The sequence below is a fragment of the Carettochelys insculpta genome, chromosome 15 (assembly GCF_033958435.1).
Source record: "Carettochelys insculpta isolate YL-2023 chromosome 15, ASM3395843v1, whole genome shotgun sequence".
Lineage (NCBI taxonomy): Eukaryota > Metazoa > Chordata > Testudines > Carettochelyidae > Carettochelys > Carettochelys insculpta.
In genome coordinates, this window is record NC_134151.1 from 4,667,787 (window position 1) to 4,685,378 (window position 17,592).

At 49.7% G+C, this 17,592-nt stretch overlaps 1 protein-coding gene across 1 annotated transcript in view; it reads left to right on the forward strand.

Moving 5' to 3' along the window:
- The first annotated feature begins 814 nt into the window (after positions 1-814).
- The window catches only part of ETF1 (eukaryotic translation termination factor 1), a 36,331-nt gene continuing 19,553 nt past the window's right edge, over positions 815-17,592 (forward strand). Inside the window, exons 1-2 of the mRNA XM_075009690.1 lie at positions 815-962; positions 1,059-1,178. Of these exons, the coding sequence (XP_074865791.1) occupies positions 1,093-1,178 (86 nt within the window). The 5' untranslated portion in view covers positions 815-962; positions 1,059-1,092. The remainder of the gene's footprint in view (positions 963-1,058; positions 1,179-17,592) is intronic.

Sequence of the window (17,592 nt, forward strand, 5' to 3'; positions counted from 1 at the left end):
GGCCACATGGTTGCACTGTGCAGCCATCGCTTTGCGGAGCTGGGCACGTGCCCATGAAAACAGGAGGATGCGATCCCGTCACACACACACAACCCCCTAGTTGGGGGTGGCTGGACAGGCTCCAGCAGGCTGAGTCAGGAATCAGGATCGGACCCTGCCTGCACCCGGGTGGGAGAGTGGCACTGCCCAGTGGGATGGGGCAGGAATCAGGATCAGGCCCTGCCTGCAGCTAGGCGGGAGGGTGGCACTGTCCAGCGGGATGGGGCAGGAATCAGGATCAGGCCCTGCCTGCAGCTAGGCGGGAGGGTGGCACTGTCCAGCGGGATGGGGCAGGAATCAGGATCAGGCCCTGCCTGCCGCTAGGCGGGAGGGTGGCACTGCCCAGCGGGATGGGGCTGGCGGGTAAGGCTGCTTCCTCCTGGTTCTGCTCCCATAGCTCCCGCCACGTGGGCAGCGTCCCGCCCTGTCCCGGCATCAGGTCCCTCCAGCGCCAGCTGGTGCTTCCCCCCACGTGCGCCTTGCCCTTTAAGAGCCAGCGCTTGGCCTGACGCGGCATTGCGGAGATATCGCGAGAGCCAGGACTCTCCACCTGTGACCAGCTCTGCCCTCTCCCAGCCCAGGGGAACTACAAACCCCGACAGGCGACGCGCGAGGGGCGGAGGCTAACCAGAAGTAGCCAGCCAATAGCAAGGGGCGAGCGCCGTCCGGCGGGATCAGCCAATGGCGACAAGCGAGCAGAAAGGCGTCGATTGGTGGAGCCGGAAAGTCCCGCCCTCCTCTCTTCCCCGCCCTCTCCGGGGTCCCTCGGAAGTGATGTCACAGGCCCCATGTGAGCGGATTGCAACACATGCAGCGCGGAGAGGGGGAGAGAAGCCGGTTTCCGACGTCAGAGCCGCCGCGAGCTCCGAGCCGCCCCCGCCGCCGCGCAGGGAGGAGCCGCCGCCGGGGGGACAGGGCCTGAGGTGAGCGCCGCCGGGCGGGCGGGGGGCGCGCGGCGCGGCGCGGCGCGGCCCGGGACTAACCGCTGTGCTCTGTGTCCACCGGCCCGGCCGCCGCAGGGAGGAGGCGGAGGCGGAGGCGGAGGAGGAGAAGATGGCGGACGACCCCAGCGCTGCCGACCGGAACGTGGAGATCTGGAAGATCAAGAAGCTCATCAAGAGCCTGGAGGCGGCCCGCGGGTGAGCCGCGGCGGGGTCCCGGCAGGGAGGGGGCGGGCGGGGCGGTGGGACCCCGCGTGTGCCCGGCGGGACGGGACGGGACGGGACGGGACGAGGCGGGGGTTCGGCCTCTGTCTTCTCGCCCCATTGGCGCCGGGCAGCCGCTCTCAGCCGCCTTGGAAGCGGGGCCGGGCGCGAATGGCGGCGGCGCGAGCCCCACCCGCGCTGAGGGGCCGCGTGTCCGGCTTGGCCCCAGCCCCGCGCGCCCCCAGGCTGCTCCGCCCCGGGCGAGCAGGTTAGGGGGCGGGAGGCCGGGCTCCCCTCCTCCGCCCGGGCCTGGCTCCCGCCGGCCATCGTGATCCGGAGCTCGTCGGCGCCGCAGGCGGGCTGGCGGCTCCCTGAGCGCAGGGGCCCTGTGCCTGGCGGGAGCCAAGCGCGGAGGTGCCCGGCAGGGCCGCCGGCGGCACAGCGCACCAGCGGGACGCGACAAGGGACGTTGACTTTTCGTGTGTTGGGCTTCAGATCAGTGGCCTCGTGATGGTCCCTTAGGGGCGTCCTGCACCGTCTTCGGAAGGACTCGGGATTGAGTGTGGCCAGGCAGGATACCCGACTGGATGGCTCCCGGGGGTGGTGCCTGGGACCGTCCCTGTGTTCGGGTGTTAGCCAGCAAAGATGGGCGCAGGCCTCGAGAACAAGTGGGCTCTCCACGTTGCCTGGAAGCTCAGACAGGTGCCACGTGATGCTTCGGGAGCCCTGCCACAGGCTGTTTTGAGGATAACTGAGGGGACAGGAGAGTTAAGCTGGCTGTGATGTGTTAACTAGCTGCTGGCATATACTAGCAGTAATCGGATACTTTCTTGGCCGAAAGTAAAGCTATCCTATCGTTAGGAACTTGTTACTTGAGATGTGCACATATCACTGACTAAGTCCGGCTGTTGCCATGTGGTAGGCATTTTGGTCAGCCGTGCTTTCAGATGAAGTTCCTAAAAGCTGGCATTTTCTCAGCTGAGTCAAAGGGCCGGGGAATGTTAGGTTTGTACAGTGAAGTAGCCACTATGTACCCAGGCTCAGCTAGAACACTGAATGTCTTTTCCAGGCCAGGGCACTGTAGGATATCTCCCCTTCTCTTGCAGTTGTTCTAGTATCACCAGCTGGGAAGTGGGGTGAGGAGATGCAGGGGCTTTGGCTTTCTTTAGCAGGCTCTAATAATGTTCTGTCTGAACAACCTGCTGAAACAAAGCAAATGCCTTCAATGTGTCAGTTGACTTCAGCTAAAAATAAAAAACCTTTGTGTTAAAGGTGGGAATATTATTTTAAGTGCAACCAAGTGGGGCTGGAAGGGAGAGCAAAGACACACCTGTAGACACACAATGATAACAGATCAATTACAAAAAGCAAAGCATGGGACTGGTGTGGTTTTTTTTTGTTTTTTTAAAAAAAATGTAGCATCTTCCTTAACTCATTAGCATGAGCCCAGGAAATAGGTTTGTGTTGTAGTTAAGTCTGTGGCTTAGTTTTTAAATGGAAGCTCTCTGCAGGCATTTACCCATAGAAACACCACAGGCCTCTGTTTTCCAGCACTGAAGGCTAAGCCTGAGCCAGAAGGGAAGCAGGGGATGATGTGAACACTGCCTTTCCTGGTGGCTGCAGAGCATGGTGCTGAGCATTCCAGGGTTGCAGCCTCCCTCTTCAATTAGGTTGAAGCTGGGAGTTGCTACTGGTCCAGTTGTCATGCTGCTGGGTTTTAAGAATGTCAGCTTCTAGTCAGTAGGGTATGTGTAGACAGCCCTAATACTGGGGTGGGTTCTATCTTAGATGCCAGGACAGGCTGGAGAAGAGGGAGCTTGACTTTTTGCTTAGATCTTCTGAGGCCAGGTAGGTAGCGCTTTATATTCTTTGGTGTTGCTGACTAATGGGATCTTTCCTACCAAAGCCGAAAGTGACCCTCTCCTTGGGAAAGAGTGGGAACCCCTGACTGCACCCAAAGCTGGCAGCTAACCCTTCTCAAAAATGTGCAGTCACATTACAAGCCACTGAATCCAGCTGTTTTGTCCCAGGCTCCTGCTCCAGTGTTTTCTTAGCAAGTCAAGTGCAAAAAAGTGGAATTTGTTTGGAGCTTCTTGGGCTGTACATTGAGACAAAAACAGTTCTTTGCCCTTTGACTGACCATCTTATAGAGACGAGGTGGGGGAGGGAATACCTTTTTATCAAAGCAGCTTCTGTTTCACAGAGCTCTTCAGTTATACTGATCTCATGCATGTTTGCCTGGGGGGTTGTTATGATGCTAGGTTAATCTGATGAGCCAGCACATTTTTGCTCATCATCCAGTCTGTCTCCCTAGGAGCCTGAGCGGTGTCTATGCTGCAGCCTGAAGCAAGCCTCGTAGTCCAGGGGAAGACAGTTGTGCTAGCTGGGCTTTAAGCTAGGATGGTAAAATAGCTATGTGACTATTACAGCCTAAACAGCTCCAGCCCACCCAAAACCTGGTCTGATCTTGGGTGGCTAGGCCAAGTCTTGGCTGCAGCATCTATGTTAGTTTTTTTTTTTTTTTTTTCCCACACACTAGCTCAAGTCCTGCATGGTGAAGGGGTGCGTCTCTGGTTATTAGAGCTCTCATGTAGCTACTGAAGATAGTTAGTTTGTTTCTTTGAATTTACAGTGCAGTAGGAAATTAAGCCCACGTGGAAAGGCACGGATGTGGGAGAGCATCTTGTTAAACTGCTTGTGAAGGCAGCTACTCTGCTCAGGGGTGTGTCCCTGGCTGTTTGGAGAGATGCTGACAATAGCTAGGCTGTGGGGGACACTTGCTAGCCTTTGTGTATGGTCTCAGAGAGGTAGCTGTGTTGGTCTGTAGCATCACAAATAACTAGTAGTCATGTAGCACCTTAGAGACTAACACATTTATTAGGTCATGAGCTTTGGTGGATAAGACCCACTTTTTCCACACAGTTCTGGTTCTCACAGTTTCAGAATGTGTTAGCACCAGCAAGTTTAGTTCAGAAAGGCAGTTCTCCAGGTTTTTGTTATTTGCAATAGGTGGCTGTTGGAAGAATCAGTAATGAGAGAACTACTACTGAGCTAAGTACTGAAATTGCCACAATAAGCTTCAGAGAAAAAAGTAGCAGAGTGAATATAGGTAAAGTTTGTTCTCTAAATAGTATTAAAGCAAAGCACTGTGTTGTAGACTTAAAGAAATGAGGATGATGTGGGTGGATGAGGAGTGTGTTTTTATAGGTTGGCTAATGTGTAGTAAAAGCCTGACAAAGAGAAGGCAATCTTACGTAAACTTGTGCTATCCGGTCAGGGAGACGCTGGATCCTAGCTCCGCAGCATGTTAGAATGGCAGCTACAGCGTTTTCATTAGGATTTTAGTTTGGTTTGGTCTACGCTGAAAAATTGTTTTCATAGCTATATTGGTGGTGGTTGGGGGAGGGGGGAACATGGCCTGAAGACATAGCTATGCCAACAAACTCCCTAGTGCAGATGCAGAGGGCTTCAGTTGATGTAGTTAACCCTGTGTTCAGAGAGGTGCTGTTCCTTCCTTGACAAACACCTGAAGCATAGGTGCAGCCTTCACCCACGGAAGTATGTCAACAGCTGCGCTTGGATGGGCTCCATAGTGTGGATGTACCCTTTGTGTGTCTTTCACCACCTGTTAACCAGCAAGGGTCTGAGATTGAGACTGAGAGGTTTTAAAAACATGTTAAATATCAGTGTTAAGAGCTTAGTGTAGACGGGGCAAGCTTGTGTTGCTTGCAGGAATCAAGTCAATCCCTGTTGAACACACTATACCTTAGGCCCTCAGATGGGGACAAACTCAAAAACACTTCTCAACCTAGGAGCCCACAGTTCTTTGGCAAAAGAGGAATGAGCCAGTGGAACAAGCTTTTCCTGTCCCCAGGAGTCATTTCCTTTCCTTCTGAAGTTAGAGGACCAGCTCAGAGTTCTGGGTTAGGTGGGTGGCCCGGGAGAAACAGAGTGACGCAAAGGGCAGGAACTCAGAAGCGCATTACTAAGTAAGGGTGGAGATGTAGTAATCAAAAGCAGTGTGCCAGTTCCATGTGCTTGGTGTTGCTGAAGTGGGTCTAGGTCTGTGCAGCACAAGCTAACAAACGGAAACGTGGTGGCAAAGCTGTTCCTGCTCTTTTCTGACCACTTGTCAAAGCTCAGTGAAATCTTCAGGGTGTTCTCGAAAGGGTTAACAAGTGGGTGCACGAGCAGGGAAAACTTTTATCCTATCTGTGGAGTAGATGACATAGGCAGCCAGGATGTGGCCAGAAAAGTGATGGAATGGAGCAGGACTCCATATTCACTAGATGATGAGTAGGCAGAGGCCAGTACAGAAGAGGGATCCCACCAGAGAGGTCTGAGGCAACATCTAAGAGAATACTAGCTCCTGGGAAGGTGGTGGAATTCCTGTCAAGTACCATACATGGACCCTGCTCCATCTTTCTCACCAGCATCTGGGTAGTGTACACAGTGAATCAGAAACATCTTTCCCTTCCAGCAACAAGGGAACAGCTGTAATCAGTCAGCACCTGATTGTCCAAACTAGCTGTCTTATTGTTAGCTGCTCCCCTTTCTTCCAAGTTAGAGGACTGCAGACTGATCTCCCTCTCTAGCATGTGCTGTCTGTTGTGTGAAGGAGGGCAGGCAGGGCTTGAAAACCAAGGTGCTTGTGGCCTTGGTGACTAAACGTCTACTTGCCAGTGGCAGAGAGGTTAGGGACCAGTCAGATGAGTGAGCACTACAGCAGCAGTGTAAAGCTGACATGATCTTTGAATTTCCTTGGTGAGCAGGGCACTGAAATAGATAGCTATGAATCTGACCAGACTCATTAACTTCAGCTGTTGCAGCTTGGTAACCCAGAACAGGGTCAATTTCCATAAACCATCTCTGTCACGCTTGTATCAAGCTGAGGCCTGTGAATGGATTTTTGAAACCCATAGTAAGGGAGTACAAAGGAGGACTGATAGAGAAGCTGTTGTCCCTACAGAAAGCAGCTTCACTTCTGATGGTGCCTGTACAGCAGAGCTTGGCCACCTGTAACTATCATATAACCTGAGGGCACTGAAGGAAGGGAAATCAGATGGCGTTAAGTATCAGAGGGGTAGCCATGTTAGTCTGGATCTGCAAAAGCAATGAGGGGTCCTGTGGCACCTTATAGACTAACAGAAATGTATGAGCATAAGCTGCATCTGACGAAGTGGGTCTTTGCCCACGAAAGCTTATGCCCATACATTTCTGTTAGTCTGTAAGGTGCCACAGGACCCTTAGTTGCTTTTGCAGGTGGCGTTGTGGATTAACATTGACAAGCTAGCAAATCATCTCCAAAACCAGCATTTGGGACTGCCAAGCCTGTGAGCCCCTGTGTGAGTCCATCCTTATTGGGCTGAAAGAGAAGGGTGATGGAGGGATAGCTGTAATGAAATTGCTCTGGAAGGGTTTATCAGCTCTGCTCTAACAGAACATCTGTCCAGCTCTACACCCTAGTTGAGGGACTCCTGGAAACAGATTTAACAACTCAGTGGTGTTGAAACATGGGGCAAAGAAAGTGTCAGAAGCATCAGGATTTTTAGATGCACATGAAGGCAAAGCAGCACAGGCCCTTGCAGGAAGATGTGGTCCAGCCAGTCTCTTTTTGACTCTCCTTTGTAGGAAATTACACAGGGTGAATACAAAGATTGAGGTTCAAAGACTCACATGGACACCTGCAAAATAGCTGCCCTATTTCAAAACTGGTTATACTTGAACACTAGGTGACCAGTATATGTCGCAGAAAACTTCTGTTGTCTTGACTTTTCCTGTGGCCCACTGGGCAATTTACTGACCCATGTGGAATGGCCCAGTTATGAGAGTAGCCTCAGGCTGCCATCGCTTTCCAGCCCTGTGCAACACTAATTGAAATCCATTCTGGATAAGGACAGTGTCAAAGCTGAGAGGGTTTAAATAAGATGTACGTGCTTTGTTTTGGTGCATGCTAGTACCATGCCAGTCTTGAGAGCTGGCAAAGCTTTGTGGGCTCCTTGAAAGTTCACATACCCGCTGGCTCTGGAGAAAGGGCAGGCTAGTTATACAAGGTGGTGTTGGCATTTTGGGCCTCTTCAACAAATAACCCTTAATATTTATTCAGTAGGGGGGGATTTCATATGCAACATTGCACTAACCTTGAATGGCTGATGCTACATTCCATATGAATGAATGGATGCTGTGTTTTGAGCGAGGTGTCCCTTCCACTTTTATCCTGTTGCTCTTATGCCTGAGGACAGGGCTTTGGCTAAAAGAAAATGTGCAGTGCTGTCATTGTGTTTCTGTGCACTGAAGAAAGTCTTGTATCCATTTTGATTAATAAAGAATATATCAAAACGCAGAAACACAAGTACTTAACATATTTCCTGAAACAGCTCTTCTGGCTGCGAATGGCTCCATCTCTCACTAGTAGGCATTGCATAAATCATTGTTCACACTAGGTTATGCTACCTAAACTATACTGGTCCAGTTGTAGTAGTACTTCCTAGTGTGGATCCCCTGCTCAACCCCAGCTCCTTCCATATTGGGCAGGTGAGGAGGAGAACTGGTATAGCACCTTGACACCAGTAAAATGTCATCCACACTCAGGCTTGCACTGCTGCAGTTTCACTCTCCGACCCTGAACAGTCATAGTGATCAAGTGTCAGTCAGACCTAAGAAGGGACAGGCTGCAGAAAATGCCCACTTCTGGCCACACCCAATGTAAATGTCACTCCAGAGCTGCTGTTCTCCCCTTTCTGCCTCCCCGCCCCCTCCCAAAAAAAGGTTGTTTCCATCTTGGCCTTGCCATACCTCTGGATCCTGGTGAGCAGGGGCTGGAAAGCTGACTGGTCTGTTTGAGTAGAAGGCTACACTTGTTAGTCTGCAGTTTTCCTGGAGTGTCAGCCACTTCTCCAGAATCTAAGTTTCCTTCCTCAAGATCCTTGTGGTGTGCAGAAAAGCTACCCAAAGTGAGCCAGGCGTGTAAGCTGTTCCGTCTTCCTGAGCCTGTAGCTATCTAGCTCTCATGCTGCTGCTGCTGCTGCTTAGAACTCTACCAACGTGGAGCCAAATGCAAACTGACTGGAGCATTGTCTGTTCTGCTGGTGTGTGGAACCCTGAGGGCAGCAGTGCAACTTGCTCAGTTAGCCCTGCTCCACCAAGGTGAACCCTATATGATTTTTTAGCATCAGAGTTCAGCAGTAGACTGCTAATAAAATCTGAGTTGGATAGGCTGGGTCAGCAGAGACTGTTCATGTGGTGAGTTGAAGAGCTTTGGGAGGGAAGAGGATCTCACAGAATGTGTGTGGGGGTGGGGGTGGTTGGGGGTTATCTGTCTCACAAAGGCTTCAGAGTTGTCTGGGGATGTCTGATAGTAATCCAGCAGTCCTGGGCAGAGTGGTTTGGCTTATCACTTAGGCAATGCCCCTGGACTGTGCAGCCCTGTGTTCCCTTTGGACGTTAGGTGACAAACTTCACACCCTGTGTATGGGACGTGGATCTCAGTGGGAGATGGAGAGGTAGAGATTAGCAAAGTTAGAAGAGAATGTTTGAAAATTCAAAGGAGGGAAAAGGGTTTAAGGTAGGGGGAGAGGATGGCACTGGCAATAGCGGAAGAAAGATAATGCTGACACGTGAGTGCAGGAAGGGAAAGCAAATGGAAGGGGGGATGTGCATGGGGAGGAGGGTGACAAGTTATATTTAAAAAAAAAAAAAAAAGGGGGCGGGGGGCGCTGTAGAAAGTTGCTTCCTCACAGGACGCATCTGTTGTCTGGCAGCAGGACTTCGCCAGCAGTGTGTCTCCCTCTCCAGACGAGAGGGGTTTGCAGCCCTCATTGTGATTCTCTTGAAGCTAGTGTGGGGTGAGAAGGATTGTGGAAAGTTACCTGTTTTATGTGGCCAGAGGAGTGCAGAAATGAGTGAGAGGTGCTCCTATGTGTACAGGCTCAGAGCATGTCTGCTTTCATGTTAAGCTTTAGATCTGGCTAGCACACTCACTGCAACTCCTCCCACGCACTGAACAGAGGAATCTGGGACATGGTGGGTTCACTTTTAATAAAACCCTTTTCCCTGCTCTTGCATCAGGCTTGGGGCACTTCCACCGTAAGTGGCTTCATATTCAACTTGAGAGTGAGAAGGATTGAACTGGGTCAGATCCCAAATACTAGACACTTATCCGCCAGGAATGCTACAGCGGATTTACCTTGCTGAAGGGAAAATAAGCCTCTTGTGTCAGGTTGAGCACTTCTTGGTCAAGTCTTCAGCATGTGAGAAGAGTTCTGAATTTCATACTTCTCCAAAAGGCTCACATAAATCTGTTCTTTAATGGAAATGTTGCTTAGCTTCCGAGGAGTTCTCTGAATATTTACTGCTCTGGTAGATGAGAAGTGCATTAAAAGTTGTACAGTGGATGGTGATGTTAACTAGTGACCTTAGGAAAGAGGCTTAGACTCATAACTTGAATTAGGTGCTGGTGTGAAATTCCTGTCTCATCAGTCAGCTTTTTGGAGTCTCAGTAAATATCTCTGCCTTGGCAGGCAGTGTCCTGCTGCTCTGAACGCTGTAGGAGGTAGAGCAGTGGTTGTTGCCCAGCTAGCGGGATGTTGCAGGTTAGCAAGAGTTGCTCCTCCAAGAAAAGGTAGGGGACTAAAACTGATGTGTGCACTTCATGTCAGATTCCTCTGTCCTGCTAACAAATCCCTTCCTGCTTCAAGCTGAGGCACCAGTGAAAATAGACTTCCTTACTTTCTGGTCACTCTTGTGTCCTGCATTATAATGGGATTGCTAAACAGACGCTACAGGGCTTCGTAAAACACTCTTATAGTCTGTAACTGATGATGTTGGTCCACTTTAACCAGAAAACCCTTAAAATCTGGGTTGTTGAGAGCAAAATGTACTTTGCCTGAGCTGGACTTCTTTTGGTAAGAGGGTTTTTTGTTTTTTTGTGTTTTTGTTTTTTTTTGTTTTTTTTTTTTGCAGAAAGACTGTAAGGTACGGTGCTTTTGAGGCAGCTAGACTTCAGCTTAGGCATGCTTTTGCATCCCTGCCCATCATGGGTAATAGGCATTAATAGTTCTTTTCTCTATTAACTGTTCATAACTCTGTTAAAATCTTGGCAAAGAATTCCACTGGTTGTGCACTGTGTGAAGAAATACTTCCTTTTTGTTTCAAACCTATCAATTTCATTTGGTGACCCCCTAGTTCTTGTGTTAAAAGGAGTATATAGCACTTCCTTATTTACTTTCTCCACACCAGTCATGATTGTATCGATTTCTAATCTCCCATTTTTCCAAGCTGAAAAGTCCTATTCTTACTAATTTCTCTTCACAGGGAAGGAGTTCCATAGCTCTAATCATTTTTATTCACCTTCTCTGTACCATTTCAAATTCCAATATTTCTTTTTTGAGCTGTGACAGACCCGTCTATACAAGATTCAAGAAGTCGGTGCTCCATAGATTTTTATGGTGGCAAGATGATATATTCTGTCTTATTATGGATCGCTCTTCTAAAGATTCCAGTCATTGTTAGCTTAGTTTGACTGCTGCATGTTGAGTAGATGTTTTCAAAGAACTACCCACAATGACTCCAATTACTTAAGCTACTCTTAATTTATTTGTTCATGTGTATTGTTACCTGGGTTACTTGAACTCTGGCTCTTATGTTGTCCTTAAGGCTGGAGTTATATATGCAAATAGCTGAGTGGCTATCATTCACCCTGGGAGCAGGTTCTGAGGGGGCGCTACTCTTTTGTAGCCTTCTGCCATCGAGCTGGAGAACTGTAAATTATGAGCTGCGTGTCTGACACCCCTGTTCTAACCAGTCTTCCTGGACAGCAGCTTTCCATGTGCCATGTGTTATCCAGTAGGAACTGGTAACTGTAAAGGAGAGCTGGCCATTTGCCCATTACTTTCCTTGTCTGTCAAGTCCAGAAGTGTTTCATGGGGCTTTCTCCTTCCCCTGCTCTTAGCTTCTCTATGGAGCTATGGTTACAGCCCAGGTGTGCTCCAGGATATATTGCTGTGTGGCTTTTATCGTTGATGCATTGGTAGTCAGTGTAAAGAACTCCTGGTGTGCTCCTGATGGCCAAACTGTGATGCATCTGGAAAACTATGCCACATGATGTCCAGGAAAGAAGAACATTTGGAGGGTCCTTTGGTGTCTGTGTGGCCTGCAATATTCCTTCCCAACTGCATGAATCACTGTCAAACAGCATGGTTCCTGCACAGAGCATCATTCTGTAATAGCTCATGACTGAAACAGCGTTCACTGAAAGACAAACTCCTAGTGAGTGGTGGGAGTGGGAAACTTGAGGAGGCATCTTGCTATGTCCACTGGTGAGTGCTTTGCAGTCAGTTCACTTTTCCCATATCCCACTGAGGCATGAATATTTGAATATGCAAATCTGGCCACGCTGCTTCAGCCATGTAGGGGACATCCTCCACCAGACTGAGTTGTCTAATATAGTTCAGGTTAAAATTTTTTGAAGTTGGGAAGTACAGTAATTGGAGGTGGAATGAAGTTTGCCTGTGAGTCATTAGTGTCTGCAGTAAAAGTGCCCGTGTGGATTAACAGTTAGACACTGCCCCGGGAGAGCCTGGTGTTCCTGGCATGTGAGGCTCCACTTGAAAATGCCCATACTTTGATGCTTCGAAATCCTCTGCAGCAAGGTGGTACAGCAAAGTGGCAGGAGCTGTTTCAGCTTCCGTCCCCCTGTGTGGGACTATGGGAGATACAGAGAGAGCACCTACCCACCACCAAAGTGTGTGGCTCCTTTATCATCCTATGTCAGCAGTCTGCAGGAGTACCTGGGCAGCCAAAAATGCCACAGCCTGCTGGAACATCAGGGAATTCAGGGTGACAAAATGGAATTACCTGATTTGGGTAAAGAGACAAATGGGAGAAGATATTGGAGCAGTAGTTGCAGCTTGGGGACATCCAGGGGGGTGGGCGAAGGGAAGAGGCTAACCTTAGAGCAGTCATGTCCAAAAGTAACTTACCGGATTGCCACAACCACCATTGATCCCCTCCCCTCCCTGCTAGGCCACCCTACCCCCATTTTACTCACTGAAGCCACATGGTGCGAGCTGCCACGCACTTGTCCTACTGTGGCGAACAGGGAGCATATTGGGCACCGTGGTTGTAGAGGCTTCAGAGTGCGAGTTGGTGGGTCTGACATATCATTGCAAATGGCTAAACTGCGAGAGCCCAGCAGTGGCAGGCACTTGGCCTACGTCCTGTGGGTGGAAGTAAGAGGGGGCACATGACCTGGTTCCTCAGTTAGCTCTTCTGCTGTCCCCAGAGAGGAGTCAGTCAGGCTGAGTGCAAGAGTCAGTGCTGGCAGCAGGCTGGGGTGAGAGTAGAGGAGCTTTGCTATTCTCTTGCTAGGCTGGGATTCAGTCTTAGAGCTTGGCTTCCCAGCTTGCGTCCACAGGCTGTGCATCAGCTTTTGACTGGTCCCCCAGCTACGCTTCAAGGCTCTTTTCCTGGCAGGGCAGGGGCGGGCAGCACCTGTTCCCCAGAGCAGTCTTGGTGGCACAGAGGAGGTGGATGATACATATGGTTCTTCGCGTATGATTATTTGGTGCAGCCTCCTCTGATGAATGGGACTGAGCAAGAATTGAGTTACAGGATGGTAGCCGGGAGACTGTCCCCATATGGTCACTTTGGTCCATGGTGCTGTTAAGTTTTGCAGCTTTCTTCTGTGCTTCTAGGCTGCGCTACTGTGCAGCACAGTGGAGTGGGGCCTTACAGGGCGGCTGGGGTACCAGCTTTGCACAGATCAGCAATGTCTTGTGTGGCAAGGAATTCCATCTCCTGCAAGCTCCATTCTTCATCACTGCCCTTAGAACAGTGGTTCCCAAACTTTTCAGCATCATGCCCCCTTTTGATTCTTGAGAAGCCCTCATGCCCCCCTTGTTTGCCGTCATCCAGCCCCCCCTTTAACAAAAAATTCAATTTGTTGTTTAAAATAAACACAGTTTTTCTTGGCCCCTTGTGGGTGCCTGGTGCAGCCCTAGCTGGCCAGCTGCCAGAGCTGACCATGCCAGCCGCCCGCCCACCTGAGACCGCGCTGCCAGAGCCATTTGCCCAAGCCCCATGCCCCCGGGCCAGGCACCTGCCAGCTGCCTGAGCCCAGCACTGCTCGGACCAGCTGCCCGACCTGCCTGCCTGAACCCTTCCCATCCCACAAAGCCAGGCACCACCAGCCCCCCCCACTCTTACCCCATCCTTCTCTTCCCCACCACCAACCCACACTCACCCTTCTTTGCAGAAGGCAGCTAGCTCTATGTGGGTCTTTGCCAGCTGCCTGCTTTTTATAGCAGCTGCACCAGGTCACCCACAAAAAATGATGGGCTGAGAGCTGAAAGCAAAGGCCGGCTCTTTCTTCAGGTGTGGGGAATGATGCGGGGGGAGCTGAGTCATCTCTTCCCCCCCCCCCAAATTTCTTCATGCCCCCCAGTTTGGGAAACCGTGCCTTAGAGCTTCAATTGGAGGAACAGCTCAGACTCCTGCCACCACAGTTCCAAACAGAGGTGCTTTTTCTTTCCCAGCTGCTGTCAGATACTGAGCCCAGGTGCCTTCCATCTAGCAACTGGCTCTTTCCTTAGTATTGAGCAGAACTTTCCACATGGTCCCGTGAAGCTGCTGCACAGAACACCAGCACACCCTACACCTTTCCTTTGGCAGGACACCATCCAGAAAGCTTGGAAAACCCACGCAAATGGCAGCATATAGAGGCAAGAGAACAAGAGGTGCTCATGGAGTCTGTATCTGGAGTGACAAAACATTTGCCACAGACAATATCTAAATGCTCCAGATGACCTGGGTTTGACTCAGCCTGCGTTTGGGGCTGACCAGCAGTTGCTTGAAACTTGCCCAGTCCAAGCTGTCTGCTTATCCCTTGGTTCTCCATAGATATCTGTGTGAATCATGTTTCTGCTTGTGGGATGGGTCAAGATTTCACTTCCCTTGTTGGATTGTTACTTGATTTCTGGCAGCAGATGGTATCAACTCCATGAAAACTGAGCTGGGGCTGTTTATTACTGAATACGTTTCAAAGTGATATTAGTCTGTCAAGCCTTGAATGGGATTGGGTAGTGGCTGCTGGAGCCTGCCTTTCCTTGATGGAATGCTCTTGCTTCACCTATTTGCATGAGCTCTGAAGCGTGACTTTCAGGGTATAGCTTCGGCAGCAGAGCGTCAGGTACTCATCCTACAATGCAGACTGAATAGAATTGGTGGCTTGCCTAGCTTGCGGGTGACTGCGTATTCAGTAACATAGTGTATGTGTATTAGGCAGATTTCAAGAGAGAACCAAAACTAGTAGTAGTTTTATTAGGGTTTAGTTGTGCAGAGGCCACACTGAAGAACACCCATCCATGCGCTCTGGGCATAGGAATGCAGAAAGTCAAACTCAGCCAAAGCAGCAGCAGCAGCACCATAAATCATTTGACTCTGAGCCATGTGGCCAGCATGCATTGTACTTTCTCGCTGCAAGGCAGTTCACCCTCGGCTTTGTGCCAGCCCTACTTCATGCAATCTCAGCTTTGTGCTGGGTCAGCAAATTCAGGCTGCTTCGTCCCTTTGGGTAGAGCACTCCAAAGGCAAGGAGGCCTTGGAGGACTGCCCATTGCTCCTGAGCAAGGGGACGGGTGGGTCAAGCTCATGGGCCTCATTTCAGCTGTGGCGATGACGTGGGGAGAGGAAAGGCAGTGTCAAGTCACTGCCTTTTCTGAGCCTTCATCCCCCACTAATGTAGCTTTCCTTTTACCTGCTGTACTGGATTATTGAATGTCATGGACACTGTTGAGCCCCTGATACTTAGAGGCCTCTTGATCTTTCAGAAGTGTGGATATCTGGATGAGCCCATGGTACTGTCTGTAACTCTGTGCACAGCTTCCATCAAATCTCCCATTTGGCTATGGGCACATGCCTCAGTGAGGCATAACATGCATGTTAGTTACATGACAGTGGGGACTTTTGCCCAGCCCATTGCCAATACATTAAATATGTTGAGACTTTGCTTTAACTCTAACCACTTCTGCAGGGAGACAGAGCCACAGGTACACCCAGGAAAGTGACTCTTCCAATAGCAGCATTTGGGGTTAGCGGTCATGTAGAAAAATCTTGCAACTACAATATGTAGCTAGGATCGCAATCAGCATATCTGTGTGAGGCTCCCTGTCATCTCTGTTCTTTAAGGGTTTAGAGTAGCCCTTTAAAAACAACTCCGAACTTGTACACCTTCAGTAAAGCAAGTCAACTGTGGACTTGACTGACAGCAGTCAGAACTGGGGAGGCAAGGTGGGAGGCGTTGGTCTAAACTCTGTTGGTGAGAAGGGCAAGCTTTCAAGTCCCTCAGATCAGCTCTCTTAACTTCTGGGATTCCTGATATCTGCTGCTGTTTCCTCATTACACCTTGTGGTATTAGAGGAAAACCCCATCAATTGTGGAACAACTTAGGGATGTTAATGTTTAACCAGTTAGCTGTGGATGAGGGCTACTTTGGCCACAGGCATGCTCTAGCTGGCTTGGAACCGCCTCCCCAGCCACCCCACCTTTGGTCAGTTAACCAGTTAAACCTATCGCTTTACTGGTTAACCGATTAAATGGGATTTTACATCCCTAGAACAGCTACTGGTCATCTGCTTTGTGTATCTAACTAACATTTCTCTGGTATTTCAGCGTAGACCACTGTAGCAAGTTTGGTTGGAAAGGGGTTTTTCCTCAGCATGAGTTGAGGCATCCTAGGGCGAGCCTCACTCCTCTATTTCTAATAGTGCATGTTCTGCTAGCACCCTGAAAAGTTCTGAAGTAAGATCGCTGTCACTACAAATGGCCTGTGCTGTTCCAAACTGCACTGGAGGCTGGGGCAAGAGGCAGCCAGTTTGCTGTGATGCTGTCTTTCCCCCCACATCCTCCCACCTCTGTAAGAGACTGAACTGATTGCCAGCTTGCCATACCATTGAAACTTGAAAGTGTGAGAACTTGTTCAGCTCTCCCTAGAAATCAAATCCCTTCTATCCCTTCTCAGCAGGATGGCTGTCTCTGGTTGGAAACTCTAGTGTCAGCGGCAATGAAAATAACCTCCTGCAAGTAGAAAAGCTTGATCCAGTGCAATGCGCTGCTTGTCTTGTGAACATTCATGTGAGGGTTGTGTTCCTCAGGTGGACTGGAAATAAGCGCAGCTTGGAGTCGCAGTTCTGCAAGCCGGATGTTCAGCACAGCTATGTCAGACTAGTCATCTAAAATGTCTGCTCTGGAAGTCCCCACCATTGCTTCACAAGAGCACCTGGAAGGCATTTTTCTCGCCCTGCAGATTCCGCAACAGTCCCTGTAGGTTGCAGTGAGATGGGTGAGGAAGTTGGGGAGGTGCAACAGGATTTTACAAGGAGCAAGAATATTGAAGTGCAAGCTGTTGCTGAACATCTCTGTGTCTGCTCAGTTGGGCTCTGATCTGTGCTGCTCAGCTTTGTTTTTCATTTTTCAGAACTTGGTTACCGACCCAGCAGAGCACGTACATCACTGGGGAAGCAGGCGTTTCTGCTAACCCTGAAGCCTTCCTACAGTTATTAGATTTCTCTTGTATAGCACCATGAGGACATAGAGAAATTTCACAGTTGTAATAAGAGTCTAGAATTAGTTACTCTTCAGTCCCTTGCAGCTTATTTTTTAAGACCTTTAAAAATTTGCTGTGTGTAGATAGAATAGAAGATATGTTACTGTCCTAGGGGCTTCATTCTGACAGTTGTGTCATAGGGATATATTGGAGCCGCAATCTTTAACGATTGGGGAAGGGTTTCAAACTTTGGCCCTTCTCTGGGGCTCCTCATGCTGGCATCTATCAAAGTCATGGCCACACTAAATCTGAGCTAATTGCCAATTGCTGGCATGGTTGGCACACTAAGTGGTAGGGCTCTGTGGTAACAAAGTCTTAAGTATTTCCTCCTTTCCAAAGGCTGGCACATGACTGCTTCCCTGCCATGCAGCATAGACAGGAGTGTCCTCATATGCATGTTTGGCTGGTCCTCTCTTCCAGCTCTATGCAGGGAGGGTGTCCTGAGTTCATTGCTTCTTTGCAGGCATGCTCCAGAAGACACTCCCTTCTTGCTGAGCAAATGTCCCACAGTGCTTCAAGCTGAGTGCAGCGATATCCCTGCTGAACTGTATCTGCAGAGGCCATTAAGATTATGATGGGAAAGCTGCTGTGCAGACAAGCTGAACTGCCTATTAACAGGAGAAATTGTGTCCCTAATAGCTTACAAATGCCCCATGCAAAGGGCCTTAGTTACCATGCTTCTGGCAGATCTAGAATAGTTTTCATTGTGGCGCAGTTAATTCAGAGGGGACCTCTTAAAATCACTGCAGCCTTCAGTTAAATAAGGAGCCCCATATGTATCTGAATAGGCAGGAATCTCTCTTCAGT